At 38.2% G+C, this 18,482-nt stretch overlaps 2 protein-coding genes across 5 annotated transcripts in view; one reads left to right on the top strand and one right to left on the bottom strand.

Moving 5' to 3' along the window:
• Positions 1-1,418: 1,418 nt before the first annotated feature.
• LOC307168268 (TATA box-binding protein-associated factor RNA polymerase I subunit A-like) lies at positions 1,419-16,458 on the bottom strand. Of its 2 annotated transcripts, XM_079888030.1 has the most exons (11): positions 15,383-16,205; positions 14,755-14,921; positions 13,575-13,688; positions 13,085-13,283; positions 10,414-10,529; positions 9,837-9,995; positions 9,688-9,754; positions 9,365-9,488; positions 3,667-3,821; positions 3,245-3,491; positions 1,419-3,208 (listed from the first exon to the last, which is right to left on the bottom strand). In XM_079888030.1, exons 1-11 carry the CDS (start codon positions 15,477-15,479, stop codon positions 2,722-2,724), a joined length of 1,932 nt encoding a protein of 643 aa, XP_079744156.1. In that variant the 5' UTR covers positions 15,480-16,205; the 3' UTR covers positions 1,419-2,721. The 2 variants fall into 2 exon arrangements, with proteins under 2 accessions (XP_079744156.1, XP_079744155.1); XM_079888029.1 differs by having other exon boundaries at positions 1,419-3,491; positions 15,383-16,458.
• Positions 16,459-17,544: 1,086 nt separating this feature from the next.
• Positions 17,545-18,482, top strand: part of mia3 (MIA SH3 domain ER export factor 3) — a 31,388-nt gene continuing 30,450 nt past the window's right edge. For all 3 annotated transcript variants that reach the window (XM_079888022.1, XM_079888021.1, XM_079888020.1), the window contains exon 1: positions 17,545-17,797. In XM_079888022.1, coding sequence (XP_079744148.1) covers positions 17,674-17,797 — 124 coding nt within the window. In that variant the 5' untranslated portion in view covers positions 17,545-17,673. The remainder of the gene's footprint in view (positions 17,798-18,482) is intronic.

Here is an 18,482-nt window from a genome sequence, read left to right as displayed (position 1 = left end):
ACAGCTTTTTGGAATAGGAGGCACATGGATGGAGTCGAGGAGGCTCACCCTGCCGCTGGGATAACACCGCTCCAACCCCGGTGGTAGACGCATCGACTCTGACCACGAATGGGAGTTCTGGATTGGGGTGCACCAGGATTGGAGTGGTCTTGAAGGCATCCTTCAGGTGTTGGAAGGCTTCGGTGGCCAAGGGGTTCCAAGGGTGGCCAGAGACTTGCGCCGGTTCCTGAGGAGCGAAGTGAGAGGTGAGCTGAGGAGACTGTAATTCCGGATGAACCTGCGATAGAAGTTGGCGAAGCCTAGGAATTCCTTGACAGTGACAGGCTGGGGCCAGTTGTGGATGGTGTCCACCTTCCTCTGGTCCATCTGGGTACCTTGTTGGTCAATGATATAGCCGAGGAACTGGACAGATGGTGTGCGGAACTCGCACTTCTCCAACTTGAGATAGAGGTGGTGTTCGCTCAGCCTCGACGGACGGATGAAAGGTTGTTTGAGAGCCTCCTGAATGTATTCCTCCATGGCCTTCTTTTCCGGGATGGACAGTGGGTAGACCTTACCCTTAGGTCGATGGCGCAGTCCCATGGCCGATGAGGTGGTAGACGTGTCGCTAAGCGCTTGCTGAATATATCCTGAAACGTCCGGTACTCTGGAGGGATTTCAGTTTTACTCTCGGTCTCTGGGCTTTCGACGGGGATGGAGTTCAACTGGAGACAGGATGAAGATTTCGAGAGATGTCGACAGCTCCGACGTGTAGACGGTTTGATCACAGATGACAGACAGTTCTGGAAGCAGGAATCACTCTATTGTAGAATCTCTCCAGAGTTCCAATTTATGGTGGGTTCGTGCTGGGTCATCCAGGGGTGATGTCAGCGGTGGATCCTTACAGCACCAAGAACGAGATCTTCTCCTCATGCAGGCAGCCGACACGTAGCGTGACTGTGGGGAAGAAGTGGTGGACACGACCATGGCTCAGCGGCTTGCCAAGGATGGTGTGAATGGCTAATTCTTGTGAGCAGAGTTTCCTCTGGAGGTTAAGTCTTTGGAGAAGTTGATGAGAGATGAAGAAACTGGGCAGAAACTGGATGGTACTCACCGCTGGGCATGGTGGTCATATCAGGCAGTTGATGATGATGTGACCTTCTCCCCCACAATACAGACACAAGTGCTGTGTTAGCCTTCTTTGACGCTCAGTGTTGGACAGCGTTGACTCCTCCTTACGTTGCAGAGCATTGTCAATCCACAAATCCACTTAATTTGTAAATTTATTGAAAGCCTCTACCTTAGGTTCAAACCAATCCAGCTGATCCTTATTAACTTCTTCCTCAGACTTGAGCTGAATTACCAACTCTTTAACAGAAGCATTTATGTCACAAAACTCTCCAAGAAACTGTTTGAACTCTGTGTTCAACTCATGTGTTGGCCGACCAGTCCCAGGCCTTTTCCACTTGCTAACTTGGATAAGATAGCCTAGAAATCTAGACACAGCCAGGGTCGTCTAGCAACTCTCCATTGGCTTGCGAGCTGGAATAACCAAACTGTAGTCAGACCAATCACATCGTGTATAGAGGCGGTAGGCAGGCTTAACATAATGACGGCAGAGTTGCGATGGTTCCGTGTGAATTCCCTGCTACTTGAAAACAAAGAAGATGGCTGTTGCTGCTGGCGAACAGCGGTCTTTCGAATCGGCTTTGGTTAATTTGGAGATTAACTGGGAAATTGTTACATTATAAAATATAAAAAATTACCAAAATAAGTGGTCATAATGTAATGTGATAATGGGGGATAATGTGAGACATTCTAATGCAACTTTTTTTTGTTTAAAATGTATATATGCCACACAGAAGTAGTGCAGGCTTGAGCATTTTCAATACAGTAACTGCAGCCAAAGTTTACATCGGGTAATACTGACGGAGTACACCGTTATATTGACAAAATGACTGAACATTTTGACTATCTTGTTTGTGAATAATGACACAAGGACTTGTCATTTTGATGGAACTGAGTAGTTAATTGACAAATACTTAAATTTGAAAGATGAACTAAAATTTTGCCGGTAATCCATTGTGTGCAAATGTTTGTACAAATTGTTTTTCTAAATGAACTTACTAGTTTGTGTTTTGCTGTATTTGGCTGAGCAGTGGATTGGGTGGCTTGCCAATGTATTAGATTTCTCCAACACATAAAATAAGTAAGCTTGAACAGAGTTCTTGTGGGGAGAATAATTTATTGAAGGTTTGTAGTGTAGCAGTCCTTCAGCAGCGATGTTAGCCCCCCGCCCTTCAACAATCTTAACCCAAAGTTCTGTCTGTGAGTCTACATGAAGACAAATGAGCTACAAACAATAGAGAACTGTTAGGGCCTCCCACAGGAGATCGATCTACCCTGCAATCTACTCTGAGCAATGCTGTTTCTTTGTCATTCACACCATTCAGTCTCTATGGGCCATACATCTGTATGGGCCATTTGGTTCACACCTTTACAGACACGGAGTTGATTACATCTGAGGCACAGTAACAATGTAAATGCATCTGACTGAAAATACACAGTCTTTCATTTGCAAATGTTAAGGATGACTCGAGAAATGTACCAAAGTGAATGAGAAAAACTGTAATTCAACGAGAAGCTCAACATGAGCAGATTCACAGTATAAAGGAGGAGTCTTGTATCATACATGGACAACTGAAACGTTGTCTGGTACAAATCTAGAATTTTACATGTTTATTATAAAATGTATTTAGACTTCTTAGTCTTCTTTTTCATCTTTTTTTCTACATCTTCCTCTTCCGTCTCCAACTTTTCCTTCGCCATCTTTTTTTTCTTCTTCATCTTTTTCTTCTCCATCTTTTCCTTCTCCATCTTTTTTTTCTTCTTCATCTTTTCCTTCTTCATCTTTTCCTTCTTCATCTTTTCCTTCTCCATCTTTTCCTGCTCCATCTTTTCCTGCTCCATCTTTTCCTGCTCCATCTTTTCCTGCTCCATCTTTTCCTGCTCCATCTTTTCCTGCTCCATCTTTTCCTGCTCCATCTTTTCCTGCTCCATCTTTTCCTGCTCCATCTTTTCCTTCTCCATCTTTTTTTTCTTCTTCATCTTTTCCTTCTTCATCTTTTCCTTCTCCATCTTTTCCTTCTCCATCTTTTCCTTCTCCATCTTTTCCTTCTCCATCTTTTCCTTCATCTTTTCCTTCTCCATCTTTTCCTTCTTCTCCAAACTTTTCTTCTCCTTCATCTTTTCCTTTTTCTCCAACCTTTTCTTCTCCTTCATCTTTTCCTTCTTCTCCAACCTTTTCTTCTCCTTCTCCATCTTTTTCTTCTCCAACCTTTTCACTTCTTTCTCCATCTTCTTCATCCTTTTCAACATCTCAATCTTCTCCATCCTTTTCTTCTGCTGCTTCCTTTTACTCGACAAACTCTTGCTCCTCCTGAATGGGCATGTCTTTGTTTTACTTTCAGCTATTATCTTTAAGCTTGCAACGTATCTTCTGTATTCTAAAACTGTGAACAGAAAACAAAATGTTCAGGAACTTATTAAATATGTCAGGAATGGTCTGAACACACACTACAAACTCCACACATAAACTGAGACCCAAAGGTTTCTGTTCTGGTTCTACGGAGGACACTGAATGGAAACTTGATCATTTCATCTGGAAAAAGATAATCATGTACTTACAGTGTTCACTTAGAGCCTTTAAAACGTTATCCTTGATCAGCAGAAGATTGGCGTTCTCCACCATGTCTATCCTGGCGAAATAGATTCTGAAGTGAATGGAGAACCACAGCGATCGCCTGGCCTCCCATTCCTTCAATACAATCTTCTTGCGCTTTCTAAATGAGTACAAATCAACATCAGAAGAAACATTAGAGAGGATGATGCTTTTTCACACGTTCATCTTTCAATATGTTGCAGTTTGAGCACAAAGTTATTCTCTATATCAGTGTCAGTGTTTCTGAACTCCCTGAAACGCCTCGTAGTCTTGAGTTTCTTCTGGGAACGAACACGCCACAATATTCCTCATTTAAATAATTCACACCCAGAATAAAGGGGCGGGGCCTGGTTGAGTTAGTTAGTAGTGTGTTATATGATATAAATAAATTAGGGCTGTCAATTTAACGTTCATATAATTAGTTACAGGAAAAAAATAATACATTAAAATTAACATTTAACGCACCCTGGTCGCCCCAACGTAGTTCACCTTACATTTCATACAGTTGATTGACGAACATGAAGCAGAGAAAAAACTCACTGTGTGATGAAGCCTATAGAATACAGTTAGAATGACCCTAAAATTAAAGCTATTAAAGCAAAAATGCCCCTGTATGAGTTTTCTGGTCTCATATTTCTATCATATGATATAGTAAACAATATCACACAAGTAACGAATGCAAAATCTCACGAGTGCCGTTTTTGTCCCGAATAGCAGGTGCCAATGTTATCTAGATTTTACACAACAGTTCAATAAATTAATACTGTGTTATATTTTGGACACAATATTGTCTGTTTTTTCTCAATTTTGACAACAAAAGATGACCTAAAGACAGAACAAAACTGTTGTGTGTCTCATAGCAACATACAGCAGCGTTTAATGTCGGAATAAATCCGATAAGTTGAGCGAATCAATCGGGTGAACCAATAATTCAATGACTCATTCCAGGGCCGGAGTGGGGCCACTATTCAGCCCGGGAGTTTCAGGCCCAAGACCGGCCCACTTTTTCCATAGTGGAATTCCAAATTATCACTTTTTCCAAATTGGATAAATGAAGCAACAGTTCAGCGCTTACTATTGTGTAGTTTGTATTAATACCATGGTTCAACAAATAATGTAAAGGTTAAATAATAATTCACTTAGACTTTATAAGAAGCAACTGCGACTTTATTTCTTGCCATTCTGACTTTATAACACGCAATTGACCTATCGCCGGCCCCTCCCCCAAAACGGCCATTGTCCAATCACACATCATAGCAACTGTTACTATGTGAGCAGGTCCGACAAACATTAGCTGTTTCTCAATGTCAAGGAAGGATCCTTGATATTGAGAAACATACATATACATATATATACACACATATATATATATATATATATTAGTGGTGGGCCGTTATCGGCGTTAACGCGCTGCGTTAACGCGAGACTCTTATCGCGCGATAAAAAAAATATCGCCGTTAATCTATTCTCCAAGTTGGGTTGGGAGCGTTGGGAGCTGGCTCAAGCTACACAAGCTATGATGACACAATCTACCCGCGGCCGCGAGGAACACCCGGCTGCAACGCATCATATTCGTCGTCATCTTAAGTAAACACGGCTGAAAGTGAAAGCTGGTGTAAAAGATCCGTGCAACATCCATTATTTGGACTTGGTTTGTATTTAAGCCGTCCGACGTAGACTGTGTGGTGTAACAGTTCGGTAAGTTAACACACGACTAATCCGTTCTACCACCTCAAATTCAAAACGAAACATATCACTGAATACCAGCGCGCGCGTATTATTCCCAATATATCTTAGTGAGTGGTGTAGCACATAATCTCTTTTTATTAAAAGCGCCCGATTTTAAGAATCGTTGTTGTGTTTCTTTTTAACTGAAAATACATCAGTTAGACAATATTCTAATTTTAAATTTGGGGTTTCATAAGCTCCAAGCCATAATAAACATTAGACCTACTTAAGTCTCTGCAGCTAGTGTACTTAAATTTTATTTATCTGCAAAATTATGTTGTATACTTACAGTTTTGCACAATATATGTTCTCAAAACTACATACACCCTTTCAAAAAAAAAAAAAACATTTAGCAGTTGTTTAGCAGGGTCTGTGTAACCTGTTCTGAAATGGTTTTATTATAATATCGTTATCGCAAGAGGCTGCAATGTATATCACAATATGGATTTTAGGCCATATCGCCCATCCCTAATTGATAGCCTATAGTAGTTGATAATAACATAGGCCTACCTAATGTTGCCTACGGACGGTAACAGTACAGTAGTAACCTTTTACAGTCTATGAGTAGAACAGCTTTCTTAAGCAGTTTGTGATGCATTTTGGAAACAGGAGATGAGCACCTGGTCTAATGCGCCACCTGGCTTGAGAAACCCGTTCTCAAAGACTTACTTTATAGTCATTATTTGGGTAGCACACATACTCTGAATGCCTTCGGCAGAATTCAAATGAGCCATTTTAATCTAGATTAATCTAGATTAATTTCAAAATTAATCTAGATTAATCTAGATTAAAAAAATTAATCTATGCCCACCTCTAATATATATATATATATATATATATATATATAGTGACTCCAAGCAAGATGGTGAAGCGGTGCGCCCACAGCGTTTGTAAATCGGACACTAGATACCCCGAGAGATTGTCTGGAGGAGTTGTGTTCTTTCCATTCCCAAAGCCGAAAACACAACGAGAGCGGTGCCTACAATGGATAAAACAGTGTGGACAGCCCCACTCCCAGTTAAATGTGTCGAACATTACGAAGCATAAGTACGTCTGCTGGCTGTGGTATCGATGGCTACTTAAGGTTTTTTCTGATCTGAAAAACTATCCTATCTGTAACTCAAAAAACATAATATTGTCTGAACCGCGAGTTTTATGATCCGTTGCCCCACTAATAAATATTATGGCAAGTGCATTATGAAAGACAATCAATGAAAGTTATTTAGATGCTAATTAAGGCTATGTCTGGTTAAACAGTTATTGTGTGATTTCGATTTTTGGAAGAAAATGCACCACATACTTTTGTCAATGTTATAACGTTAACTAAAATATTGTAAAAGCTTTCAGTTCACCCTGCCTAATTGTAGTTGAAAAGTCCAATTAAGCTTGATTAATGATATACTGTGACTGATAAAATAAACTACAGCATCGAGAATATAACGTTAACTCCCATGTGTTTTGAAATTTTAGTCATAGTGTTATGCGAGAAAACACACATAAGAAATTGCTGAACGCACTTTTATTTTCAGAGACAGTTTTTTCTTTCACACAAAAACACAACTGTGAGTGTCTTTCAATGCTTTTAAACACTTGTTTCCTTGTTCTTTGTCATATCTCACATGATGTGTGTGAACACCGGTAAGCATTAGCCTCGATAGAGACGTAGATAGTAGTCGTGTCTCCTTCATTGCGTATTTTTATATTTTGAATATATCCCTCCACTGCACTCTGTAACCCCTTTTGCCTCGATCTGGAGGATATCGTGGAGGTATTGCTCCAAAAAAGGTCACTGACACGCACGGATATACCTCTTCCCGTCATGGCAATCTGTCGAGCTGGTCGTGTTTGACCATTTGTTTGTCGGACGTAGCAACAGTAACTAAGGGGGGGCGGGGCTCGGCGAAAGGCTAATTACGACTTTATTTCACACAATTGCAACTTTATTTCACGCAATTCTGAGAAATAAAGTCAGAATTGTGAGATGTAAACTCGCAATTGTGAGATAAAAAGTCGCAATTATCTTTTAAAATGTTTTATTCTGTGGCGGAAACAAGCTTCCATACCTCCTGGCCTCTTCCTCCCATCCATCCTCCCTGCCGCGTACCGTTACGGTAGGCTATCGGTAGGCCGCGGTAGCCTACCTGAGAAAACGTTTTGGAAAAGACGGGCTATGGACCCAACCAACTCTATAGGAGGGGAGGGGAGAACTCCCTCACATGGTACAACCCATGCAGAGGCTGCGCGCTGCGGTGTCAGAATGCGGAACGTGTGTAGCCTAATGTAACTAACGTGACAAAGGTGAAAAAAAAAAAATCCTCGACCGACCCAAAAGTGAAGCGGCCCACCGGGAATTCTCCCCATTCTCCCGATTACCCACCCCGGGCCTGACTCATTCATAAAGAGAACCATTTACTTAATTTATGAATGAATCATCCGTTTGAACAAATCGAATGATTGACTCAATGGCTGCACCCAAAAACTGATAAACGCTGCCTTCGGAGGCTTCACCTCCTGAGATCCCTTCATCTGATCAATTTCTAAAGGCAGCACAGATGAATCCTTCTCTGCCTTTGATATCCCACAAATCTGTGCTTTCCATTCGGTGACAGTTCAGCTAAAGCAATTAAGATTGTGCCTGAAAGTGGCGGTTGGTGGTCAGTTTGTGTGTAAATGTACGCGTGTAATGTCATTTCCAGTGAGAAATGACTATTGTAGTAATTAAATATTCGCTTACAGACCGTTACAGACCATGCTGGGTTAACTCATAAGTAACTTGAGCTACGTAATCAGATTACTTTTTTCAAGTAACACATTACTTTTTCAATTTACAGCAAAATATCTGAGTTACTTTTTCAAACAAGTAACGCAAGTTACTTTTTCACATTTATTAACTGACAGCTCTCCTGTCCCCATGTTGAGAAGAATTGAGTAAGTGCAGAGGCATTGTGCGTAAACATGATGGTTGTTGTCGTTCTAGATTAAATGTGAGCATGCATTTACTCATCTCACTTGCACAAAAAAAAAGATTCAGTATTCCTCAAAATGAATAAAATCAGTGAAATGCAAAATCAGAATGATACGCAATAATGAAATAGATTAAATGCATACAAATATTGGTTTTATTTAACACCACTGACCATTGACCAATGTACTTGCTGCTGATCTTTGATGATTCAGTTAAACCATATACGCAAAAATGACTTAAGATTTTATTGGTGAAGTTTTTTTCTACTGCATCCGATCCAGAACAGAAAGGTTAGTTTGAGCGGCGTCCTCTACAGTACATGCGTCAATTTGAATTTCCTTCAGTCTTATTTAAATTTTGGTCTGAAAGGGCTTTTACATTTGTCCAAAAATATAACTTTTTTGTTATAAAAAAAAAACAAGCCCAGCCCAGGTGATAAAAAGTAATGCAAAAGTGATGCAATGCATTACTTTTCTTTAAAAAATAACTAAGTAACGCAATTAGTTACTTTTGAAAAGTAATGCAATACAATACTGCGTTACTCATTTAAAAAGTAACTTTCCCCAACACTGCTTAGTTATCACCAAAGCTCTTTCTAATTTGCTGTAGATCATTAAACTGTTAAGCTGCCTCAGAAGTCAAACGGAAAAAAAGAGTCATTGCCTGATAGGCCCCATTTTTTTTGGCTTATAAGGGTTGTTTATAATGAATGTCACTATGATTTAGGTTTGTTTTATACTTATATTTTTCATTCCTGTTTTGTTCTGAATACCATTGAATGTAATGGAACAAAATACATGTTTATAATGTTAGTAAGTGTTTCAGTAACACACATTTCTGAATGTCATTTTTTTTATTACTTGAACACCAATGCGACTTCTGTGTTTTTTTTTTCTGTGTTTATTTCTTTCAACAATGCAATTTTGACCCGAAACAACTTATTTTTTATAAGTATATTAAGAGCGACTTACTTCCGTTTGAGTAACTTTATAATGTTCAGAAGACAGGACCAAGCCCTCATGTCATTTTTCCAACTGGAAAACTCCAGAAGGTCCATTGAAACTGTGAGAGCTTCTTCTAGATCGCTCATGAGACCTGGGAAAAAGAAGAAGCAGAAACTGATTTAAATCAAAGCTCTTTACTTTATACATTTCAGTTACTGGTGGGTGATGAATCTAACAAATAAACCCAACAGACTTACAGTGGAGGATGAACACGAGCAACCCAGAACATCTTTATAACCACACAGCAACATGCTAAAAACCAATCAGAAATGTCTAGTTTTCATACGTACTGGTGCCCAGCAGGAGAGAGCAGAGGTCCAGCATCAGCTCATGACTCGGGACAAAAGAACGCAGAACCTGAACAACAGAAACCAGAATAACATAAATCATTATAATCAGGAATTTTATGTACATTCTGATTGGCAGAACCATTTCATACCCTTAATGCACCGATGAGTCTGTCATCTGGGGCATTGTGTCTCTTGAGGAACTGGTACAGGTACACATGAGCATTGGGATTGATTGGGAATTCCTTGTTGTAAGCGTAATTCTCCAGAATCTGCAGAGCGCCGTCCTCATCGTTGTAAAACTCCAGCATCTGCAGCGGATGATACATATAGACTCGTGCATTAGACTTGTGCATTATATTCTAAATCTTCTAAATAATATAATAGCTGTGTGTAACCAATAGACTGAAATGTAAGCCGTTAAACACTCACAAAATCTCATTTGTGCAGGAAAAAAAAATTAAAATACGACTTATTCAGTCCGTTGCGCACACAAATACCTCATTTGACCTCAGAAGACTTGGTATATATTAATTATTTTTTTGATGCATTTTGACCTTTTTTGAAGCTTATTTGATTGTACAAAGCTGTGTGAATATTCTTAAAACAAATCTGTTTGTGTGTTCATTACAAGTTTGAGTAAATGACGAAATAATTGTAATTTTGGTCTAAACAAACCCTTTAAACAAAGAAAATCATCAAATTGCACAAGGTAAGATAGTGTCTCACATTAATGTAACTCAACACAAAAGGGTCCCAGACTCCAGGCTGACTGATGATGTCCTTCAGGGTCACAGAAGCATATCTGAAGTAGCTGTGCATCTCATGGTTACGGCTCGCCTCATCTGATACCAGACACATGGACAAGAATGCATTGAACTGATTAAAAGTGACAGTGAAGACATCTGTTGTAATGCTGTTCTTTTGAACTTTCTATTCATCAAAAGATCCTGAAAAATAAAAAGGTTTCCACAAAAATATGAAGCAGCACAACCGTTTTAAACAATAATAATCAGAAACGTTTCTTGAGCAGCAAATCAGCATTTTAAGAAAAGAGATTTTAATTTTAAGAGAGAAGACGCACCACTGCTGAACACTCACGCGGTTTGTGAAATTGCGTCTCGGATAAAGTTTTAAAATGATTGATTTGATTTTATAATCTGTATGAATTCACTTACTCATACAATCTACATGCTAAAGTGAATCAATGTTTACGAGGGAATTTCCCGCATTTTAAGTGGGAGACCTGCGGGAATTATTAGAATTATGCGGAATACTGCGCCGAAATTCGAGCCCTGTGCTAGCATCTCCTCGCGTACCTTCATAGCCTGGTTGTACTCAACGGTGTGTTTTTGCTTCAAGTGGTGAAACAAGTTTGTTGTGTTTCCACCTTTAGCGGTAATCTATATCATTAATATTGCGATATGACTTTTTTTTTTTAATCATGTAAAAATGGATACCGATGTAATCGTGGACTGTGTATGGCACACCCCTAGTTTCCCAAAACCATCGTTCCAACGAACATTCACAAAAAGCATCGCAAGAGTTGTGTGTTTGGAACGACAGCATCGACCTGTGGTTAGAAGCAGAGTTTCCTGTTTGCATTTAAGGACTCAAATCCTTATCTTGAGCAAAATAAGCAAGCTGACACTCAGTACAACCTGTGTCTTTTATTAATACATACAAATGTCATTTACATCTTTTAGTCTGTAAAGAGATTTAAAGCACCGTTTTTGAAGAGTGCGCATGTACGCAAGAACGAGGCTATGATAGGATCTGGAAATAAAGCAAAATAAATGAGAAATATTCCTCAGATGCCATGTCTGTAATTTATATTAAAACATCTAGCATTAATTCAATCTCAAACAGATTCATTAAAAGAGGTTATAACTCCACTCCTGCGTGACATCATTAAAGGTGCTCTAAGCAACGCTGGGTGAAGTCACTTCTTGTTGATGTTCGAAGTATTGTCAAACAAATCGGAGGCAAATCTTTCTTGTCGGTTATTGGCTGGAACACTGTTATGTTTCGTGGTCCAGGCTGGGCCAGTTTGTTTTTCTTGCCGTTTGTGGAGCCTGGGCTGTCTACAGAGACCGCGTTTCTTCACAGTGTGTTCAGGGGACAGGCAGCGAGCGGATAGTGAGGAGATGTCTGCTGCATGAGACAAAAACATTTTTGGCCAAAAAAAACATGTGACATCACTTAGAGTAGGGGTGTGACGGTTAGTATATAACCGTGAGACCGACGGTTATAGTTGAATACCGTCATTAGATCTCTATAACCGCCAAAACCGTGTTATTAAAATATTTTTTACAAACATTTTTTATCATAGAGAATGTTTAAATACTAATTAAAAACAAATGTTAACAGTCTGTGTTATTAATGGTCTACGTCGTTTCCAACTGTATTTGATTCTTTGCCAAGTACCCCTTGACCGACCGCCAATCATTTGAGATAGAAATAAAAGCTATGATATAGTGATGTGCCATCATTATGAGATTTATTAAACAAATGAAAAACATTTGCAATAATAAACATTAGCAATGAACATTTGCAATAATAAACATTAGCAATGAACATTTGCAATCGGGAGACATGGTTTTTACCACTTAATGAAGTTTTGCTTTTTAGAAAGCCTTTCTTTAAAGCGAATTTCGTTTTGTACAAATTGTATCTTAATTTTAATAAATGTTTCATCAACCAATTGCATGTATTTGCAAATCAAATATAGGAGACAATATAATAACCGTGACATGGAGGCGCCGGGTTCACTTGCATTGCATTGTGAAGTTGAACTAGAGCGCATCTCATCGTAAATGAATGAAACTCAGCGTAGGCCTATGCCTCATACATTAGCATTAAATATCTTTGCTGCATCCTTTCTAGAACAGACAAGGGCTTTCTTGCGGCCCGCATCAGCAGAGCGTTGCATCGTCCATAGACCGCAAAACAATCAGCGGATGGCGGGCGGGTGCGGCTTTGAAATCTGGTCAAAAAACGTTGGTGCGGATGATGAGTTTTGTGATGCGGTTGCGGATGATCCAAAATAAGTTGTCCTATAAGAGACGAACGTCGCAACCCCCCCCGGACGGCGGTTATGTTACGAACTGTCACATTTGACTCACGTCATAACCGTCATCACCAATTCTGAAACCGGCACACCCCTAGCTTAGAGCAACTTTAACCAATGTGGTTGAACGAACAATTTTCGCCGATATGATTTCGAGAAACAGTCGTGACTATCTAGTTGATTTCTTCAACCATGCATCGTACTATGGTAGTTAGGCGGCGAGTTACGTCGTTGTGCGGGAAACTGTGTTCCATCCTTTAATATAGATGTTAGGAAGACCCATTTTACATAGTCAGTTAACTGTTCAACATAACTCAAATATCTTCCTACCGGATCCAGCTGTAGAAGACTTCTTCTTACACCAGTTCAAGTAATCTAGGAAACCGCTGTACGCACGGATGAGCTTTTTGGTGTCACCCTGAGCAATCGAGAAGTTGCCGTATCTCCAGCTCTCTCCGACGGACAGCTGCCGCTTGGCTTCTTCCATCTGCCCGTTCAGTAGGAGATGAAAGCAATGCTCCAAACAGATCTACAACATTCACATGACATACTGATTAAAATGCATGCCTTGAATGCAGTGTAAATGTTGCAAAGGGGAGGTTTGGGCTTCGTCAAGTCACCTTTATTTGTATATCGCTTTTTACAATACAGATTGTTTCGAAGCAGCTTTACAGAGATAACAGGAAAATAATGCAACAAAGTCACAGTCCAGCTTAAGTTTAGTGATGTTTCTTTGTTGTAAAAAAGATATTCATTTATATATATATATAGCCGCTCTGTAGAAAACCGTGATGTCATTGTGATGTGATGCAAAGCATACCGTAGAGAAATTTTTGACTCCATTGTTTTTCAACTGTTCATTTACAGCGTTGAAATCTTCAGCGGTGGCGTTAGGGAGATGACGCAGAATTTCTGTGCCTATTCTCCATGTGATCTGATGGACAGAATTATGCAGTCAGCAGAGAAACACATCATCCGTACAGTAGCAAACACACACAACAGTGACAAAAACAAAATAGGAGAATCCCACAGGAAAATACAAATAAGTCATGCCGAAGATGATTTCATGGTTTTATGATAAAAAAAAATGCATGGCCTGAAAAAGCAAGTACGCATCCAAAATACTTGCAAAACAATGTTAATCCTTTTACAATGCATGTAATACATAATATTGAACAAGACCTGGGGCCGGTTGCATAAACTGCTTAGACTAGTCTTAAAAGTTAGTCATCTAATTTTTTTCTTCAAGACTGGTGCTAACTTTTTAAAGTCAGTTACATAAAAGGGTAGATCGGTATAATTTAAATCAGAAAAGTAAGACTGATTACCTCTTGACTAATTTCTAGTTGGCCAAATTAGTTCTTAAGACACAGGCTTAACATAGTGGCTAAGTTTATGCAACTGGCGCCTGGTAACAACCCACTTGTCTTGACTTTGCAAGCAATTAATATGGATGGATATTCAATGTCAAATCGTCCAAATTTTGAAAACTTCCCTGGCTCAAATTTTCTTTTTTTTTTTCTTTTTTTTGGTTAATATTTTTCTGAAGGAAGACAAACATAAATAGTGAAAAAACCCAAAATATAAAATTTCATGAATGTATATTTACTGAGTAATTCACTATTTTGTAGAGAGGGTCAAAATGACAATTTTCACATTTGGAGATTTGGAGCCAAATTACATTGAGATAAAAATGACTTTAGAAAGATGGCAGCATCATTACTTTATTTATACACAGAGATTAATGGTAGGTCTATTTAAATCTGTTTACTTTTACAATCTTTGTTGCATTATATGCGGACGGTGATTTAATGAATTGGTTAAATCTGTTTGTTGCTTAGAAGCAACTTTAAGTGACAGGCTATGGATGCAATGAACAGTGTAACAATTGAGATAACGTTAATGCATATGCTATGTTTCTTCAATGCAAGAAAAGTGAATCAAACATGTCTCTAAGCCGCTTATAAGTCGACTTGACAGAGTTTAAAGGGCTGTTGTACCTCAGAAGCCGTTGGATGCACTTTAATGCTATTCCTGGCCTCCAGTGCCTGAATGTAAGAGTTGTAATAAACCGCAGCCTCCTGCCAGTTATGAAGCAGCATCGCATCTCTGATCCGCTTCAGACACTTTCTGTTCGACTTGAGGAAGTAGATCTCTGTGGGAATTCCTAAACATGAAAACAAATGTAGAATTGAAATTACTTTGTTAGGATAAATATGTTTGCATCTCCTTTTCTGTCTAATCATTTCTTGTACACCATGTTTAGTTACACACTCATAAGGCATGCTAGTTATTATCCATTAAGAACAACAATGCATGTGGTATAATTATGAATGTAGTTGTTTGTCTCTCTATTGACTCTTTCAGAGAAGCTCTCCTTTCTTTTCTATATTGACTTGCTCTTCTATTTGTTGGTTTCAGCAACACCCTAGACTTGCTATATAAACTATGGCACAGTAAAGCTGACTTTGAGTGAACTGCACTTCTGTGTTTGTGTCATTCTCGGTCCCCAGATCTGGGGTTGCACTCTGCTCTGCAGTGATAACTAACTTCGTTTTGATATCCAATTTTATCTAACACTTTACAACATAAACAACAAGTTAATATATGATATCATCGGAACATTACCTTTGTCGTCCGTCCACTCTTGGAGGTTAACGGGCGATTTAAGCAGTTCCCGATGTGTCCATTCATCCTCTAGAAAATCAGCCTCTATATCATCCATGGCTCACTGCTTTACGGACACTTGCTTTCCTCTTGAGAGAATTACGCAGACTGCGTCAATAAAATCAATTATACATTTTCAACCTAACACATGGACGTGTGAACGAAAACAGTTCCTCATCAAACCAAGCGGTGCGCGTGACCGGCTGACAGCGCCACCTGCCGCACGGGCGGACAATAACACAGAGACCGCGCAGGCTGGTTAATCGATTATTAGATAAGTTGCGCATTTTAAATTATGTGAACACAGTTTTGCCAAGTAAAATAAAGATTATTCCTTTAATTGGAGAATATTATTTGTGCCTTGTAGTACTGAGTAACGTTAGGCCTATCTATCGTTAGTTTTGGGTTCCCAGAACGTTGCAACGTTTGTTTTTGGTGAGCTAGGAAACTTTTCGTTGAGGAAATAGAATAGTTTTTTCAGGTTTGCAGAAGTTTTTTTTATTTTTTATTTTATTTTACATATTCTCCCGCATCCCATATGGTATAAGCGGCATTGAAAACGAATGAATGGACGTCAATAATCAGTACAACCGTCCTATGAAGGATTAAAGACTATACGGGAATTTAAATATATATATTAAAAACGAGCCTACAACATCAAAAAATTAATAACAATTAGGCTATGTGACTAACTATAGCATAACATTATATTTGTTTCTTACCACTGAATTAGCGGGATGTGCTTCTCTTTTGGTCAGTAAACAAAAACTTATCAGTTATGTTCTCTTCAATTATACGTGTCAAGTCTCTCTGAAATTACACAATTTACTCTCTTATATTAATTATAAGCAATTATTCTATAAAGAAGTCGAGAAACTAATGTCAGCCAGTCAGCAAAACGAAAATTAAATTACACGAGTGCGCGCCGCGGATTTCTGTGGAAGACAGAAGTAACTATGCGCGTGCTGGAGATGCGCGTGCAGATTGCAGAACAGGGGCGCGCAGTAAGGAAAGTGACAAACCTATTATATATATATTTTTTATCTGTATTTATGATCTGTATACTTTTCATACTACACTTAAACCTGGCTTAATATCTTTAACTTTAAAATGGAATTTATCTGAAAATTATAATGCGTTTTGAGTTGACTGATCTAATCCAGATTTTAATTAATAAACTGTCTTACTAAGTTTAATAAAAATCCAGGCCTAATTAGGCTATCTATCTCTGGTTCTGAAGAGGATAGTATCTATCTATCTATCTATCTATCTATCTATCTATCTATCTATCTATCTATCTATCTATCTATCTATCTATCTATCTATCTATCTATCTATCTATCTATCTATCTTTCTGTCTCTCTATTTTTTATGTATTATTGAGATGTTAAAAAAGCTGTCATCAAAGAAATCACAGTTGTGATGTCTCTTTCCCCACACATAATTTATTATGAAATACCAAATAATATATACTAAAAATAATACTAAATAATAATACTAAATATAGTAAAAGACTAAATAAACATGACAAAGTAAGCTTTTATTGTACATAACAGCAGGCAGAATGAATGAGACTCCACAGTAAAGACTCCTCTGCATGAAGCTGTCATCAAATAAATCATTGTTTCACATATTGTTTATTAGGAAATATATACGATAAATAATAGTAATACTTATAATAATAATAAATAATAATAAATATAGTAAAAGGCTAAATAAACATTATAAAGACAGCTTTTATTGAGCATGAGACCAGAACCTCCATAGTAAAGACTAAAGCATGAAGACATCTATCTATCTATCTATCTATCTATCTATCTATCTATCTATCTATCTATCTATCTATCTATCTATCTGTCTGTCTGTCTGTATTTTTGAGCTATTAAAGAAGCTGTCATCAAAGAAATCATTGTTTCACACATTGTTTATTAGGAAATACATACGATAAATAATACTAAATAAAATAGTAGTAATAATAAATAATAATAATAATAAATAATAATAAATATAGTAAAAGGCAAAATAAACATTATAAAGACAGCTTTTATACAGAACCTCCACAGTAAAGACTCCTCCGCATGAAGACGTGACACGTGACCGGCGCCCAGGGTCTCTGTTGTTTTGGTGCTGCTATCTCTTTAAGCGCTGTGTGTGTGAAACATGACTCCAGTCTTTTCTCCTCCTCGCTGAACTCAAGCAGCTCAAGCTCGTCTCGGATCTGCTGACGTGTCGGCAGATCAACAGCTGCCAGCATGGCTGCACGAAACACACATTTTTATTATGTTTTTACGCTCGTTCTTTGCGCTTGTTTTCACACAAGCAACGCGGACCGGCGCTTCTCCGACCTGAAGCGATGCGCGGATGAAGAATGTAGCAGTGAGTATCAGTACCACACTGTAACTTAGTATTATCAGGATGCTGACCATAAAACTTCAGCGCTGCTGACGTCATAAAGGCCGCATGTAACTTTGTAACATTCTGTAACAGCAAAAAAATATGGGTTTTATGGCGCATAGAGGGTCTATATAACGAGTGGCGTCCTTGAAGATCCTGTGTGTTGATACCGAGCTCAGTTTAGCCAGTCGAGCTAACAGTAACAACATAAAAAACCCTGCGCATGGGATGAATGCTCGATGAGAGCCGGAGTCTGTGTTTTATGCTCTTAATATGATGTGTTCACGTGATGCAACAGTTATTAATGCTAAAAATAAGGCCTGGATTCATATCTCTGGCTGTTTTCATGTAAAACACACCGTCGTTATTTACAAATGACATGATTCGGTGTTTCACGTTTGAAATGAATTAGGTTGAACTGTGTTTGACCTGTATGTTGTTTCCTCAATGACTCTCGATAGTTAGAAAATGGAGTCGTTGATAATAATTATAACAATATTATATATAAATATAAAATATATATATATATATATATATATATATATATATATATATATATATATATATATAATATAATATAATATATATATATATAATATAATATAATATAATATAATATATATATATATATATATATATATATATATATATGCATGCGTATGTGTGT

The sequence above is a fragment of the Squalius cephalus genome, assembly GCF_949319135.1.
Source record: "Squalius cephalus genome assembly, chromosome: 12".
In the NCBI taxonomy this organism is placed as follows: domain Eukaryota; kingdom Metazoa; phylum Chordata; class Actinopteri; order Cypriniformes; family Leuciscidae; genus Squalius; species Squalius cephalus.
This window is presented reverse-complemented; position numbering and strand designations above follow the sequence as displayed.

What these genes read in the sequence shown, in the direction of transcription:
- LOC307168268 (XM_079888029.1), bottom strand. Translation starts at nt 15,479, where the DNA reads ATGGATGATATAGAGGCTGATTTTCTAGAGGATGAATGGACACATCGG. An exon ending in GTCTTCTACAGCTGGATCCG is followed by an intron (nt 10,530 to 13,084) that starts GTAGGAAGATAT and finishes GTCTGGTATCAG; the next exon opens with ATGAGGCGAGCCGTAACCAT. An exon ending in ATAAAGTTACTCAAACGGAA is followed by an intron (nt 3,822 to 9,364) that starts GTAAGTCGCTCT and finishes GTACTCATTTAG; the next exon opens with AAAGCGCAAGAAGATTGTAT.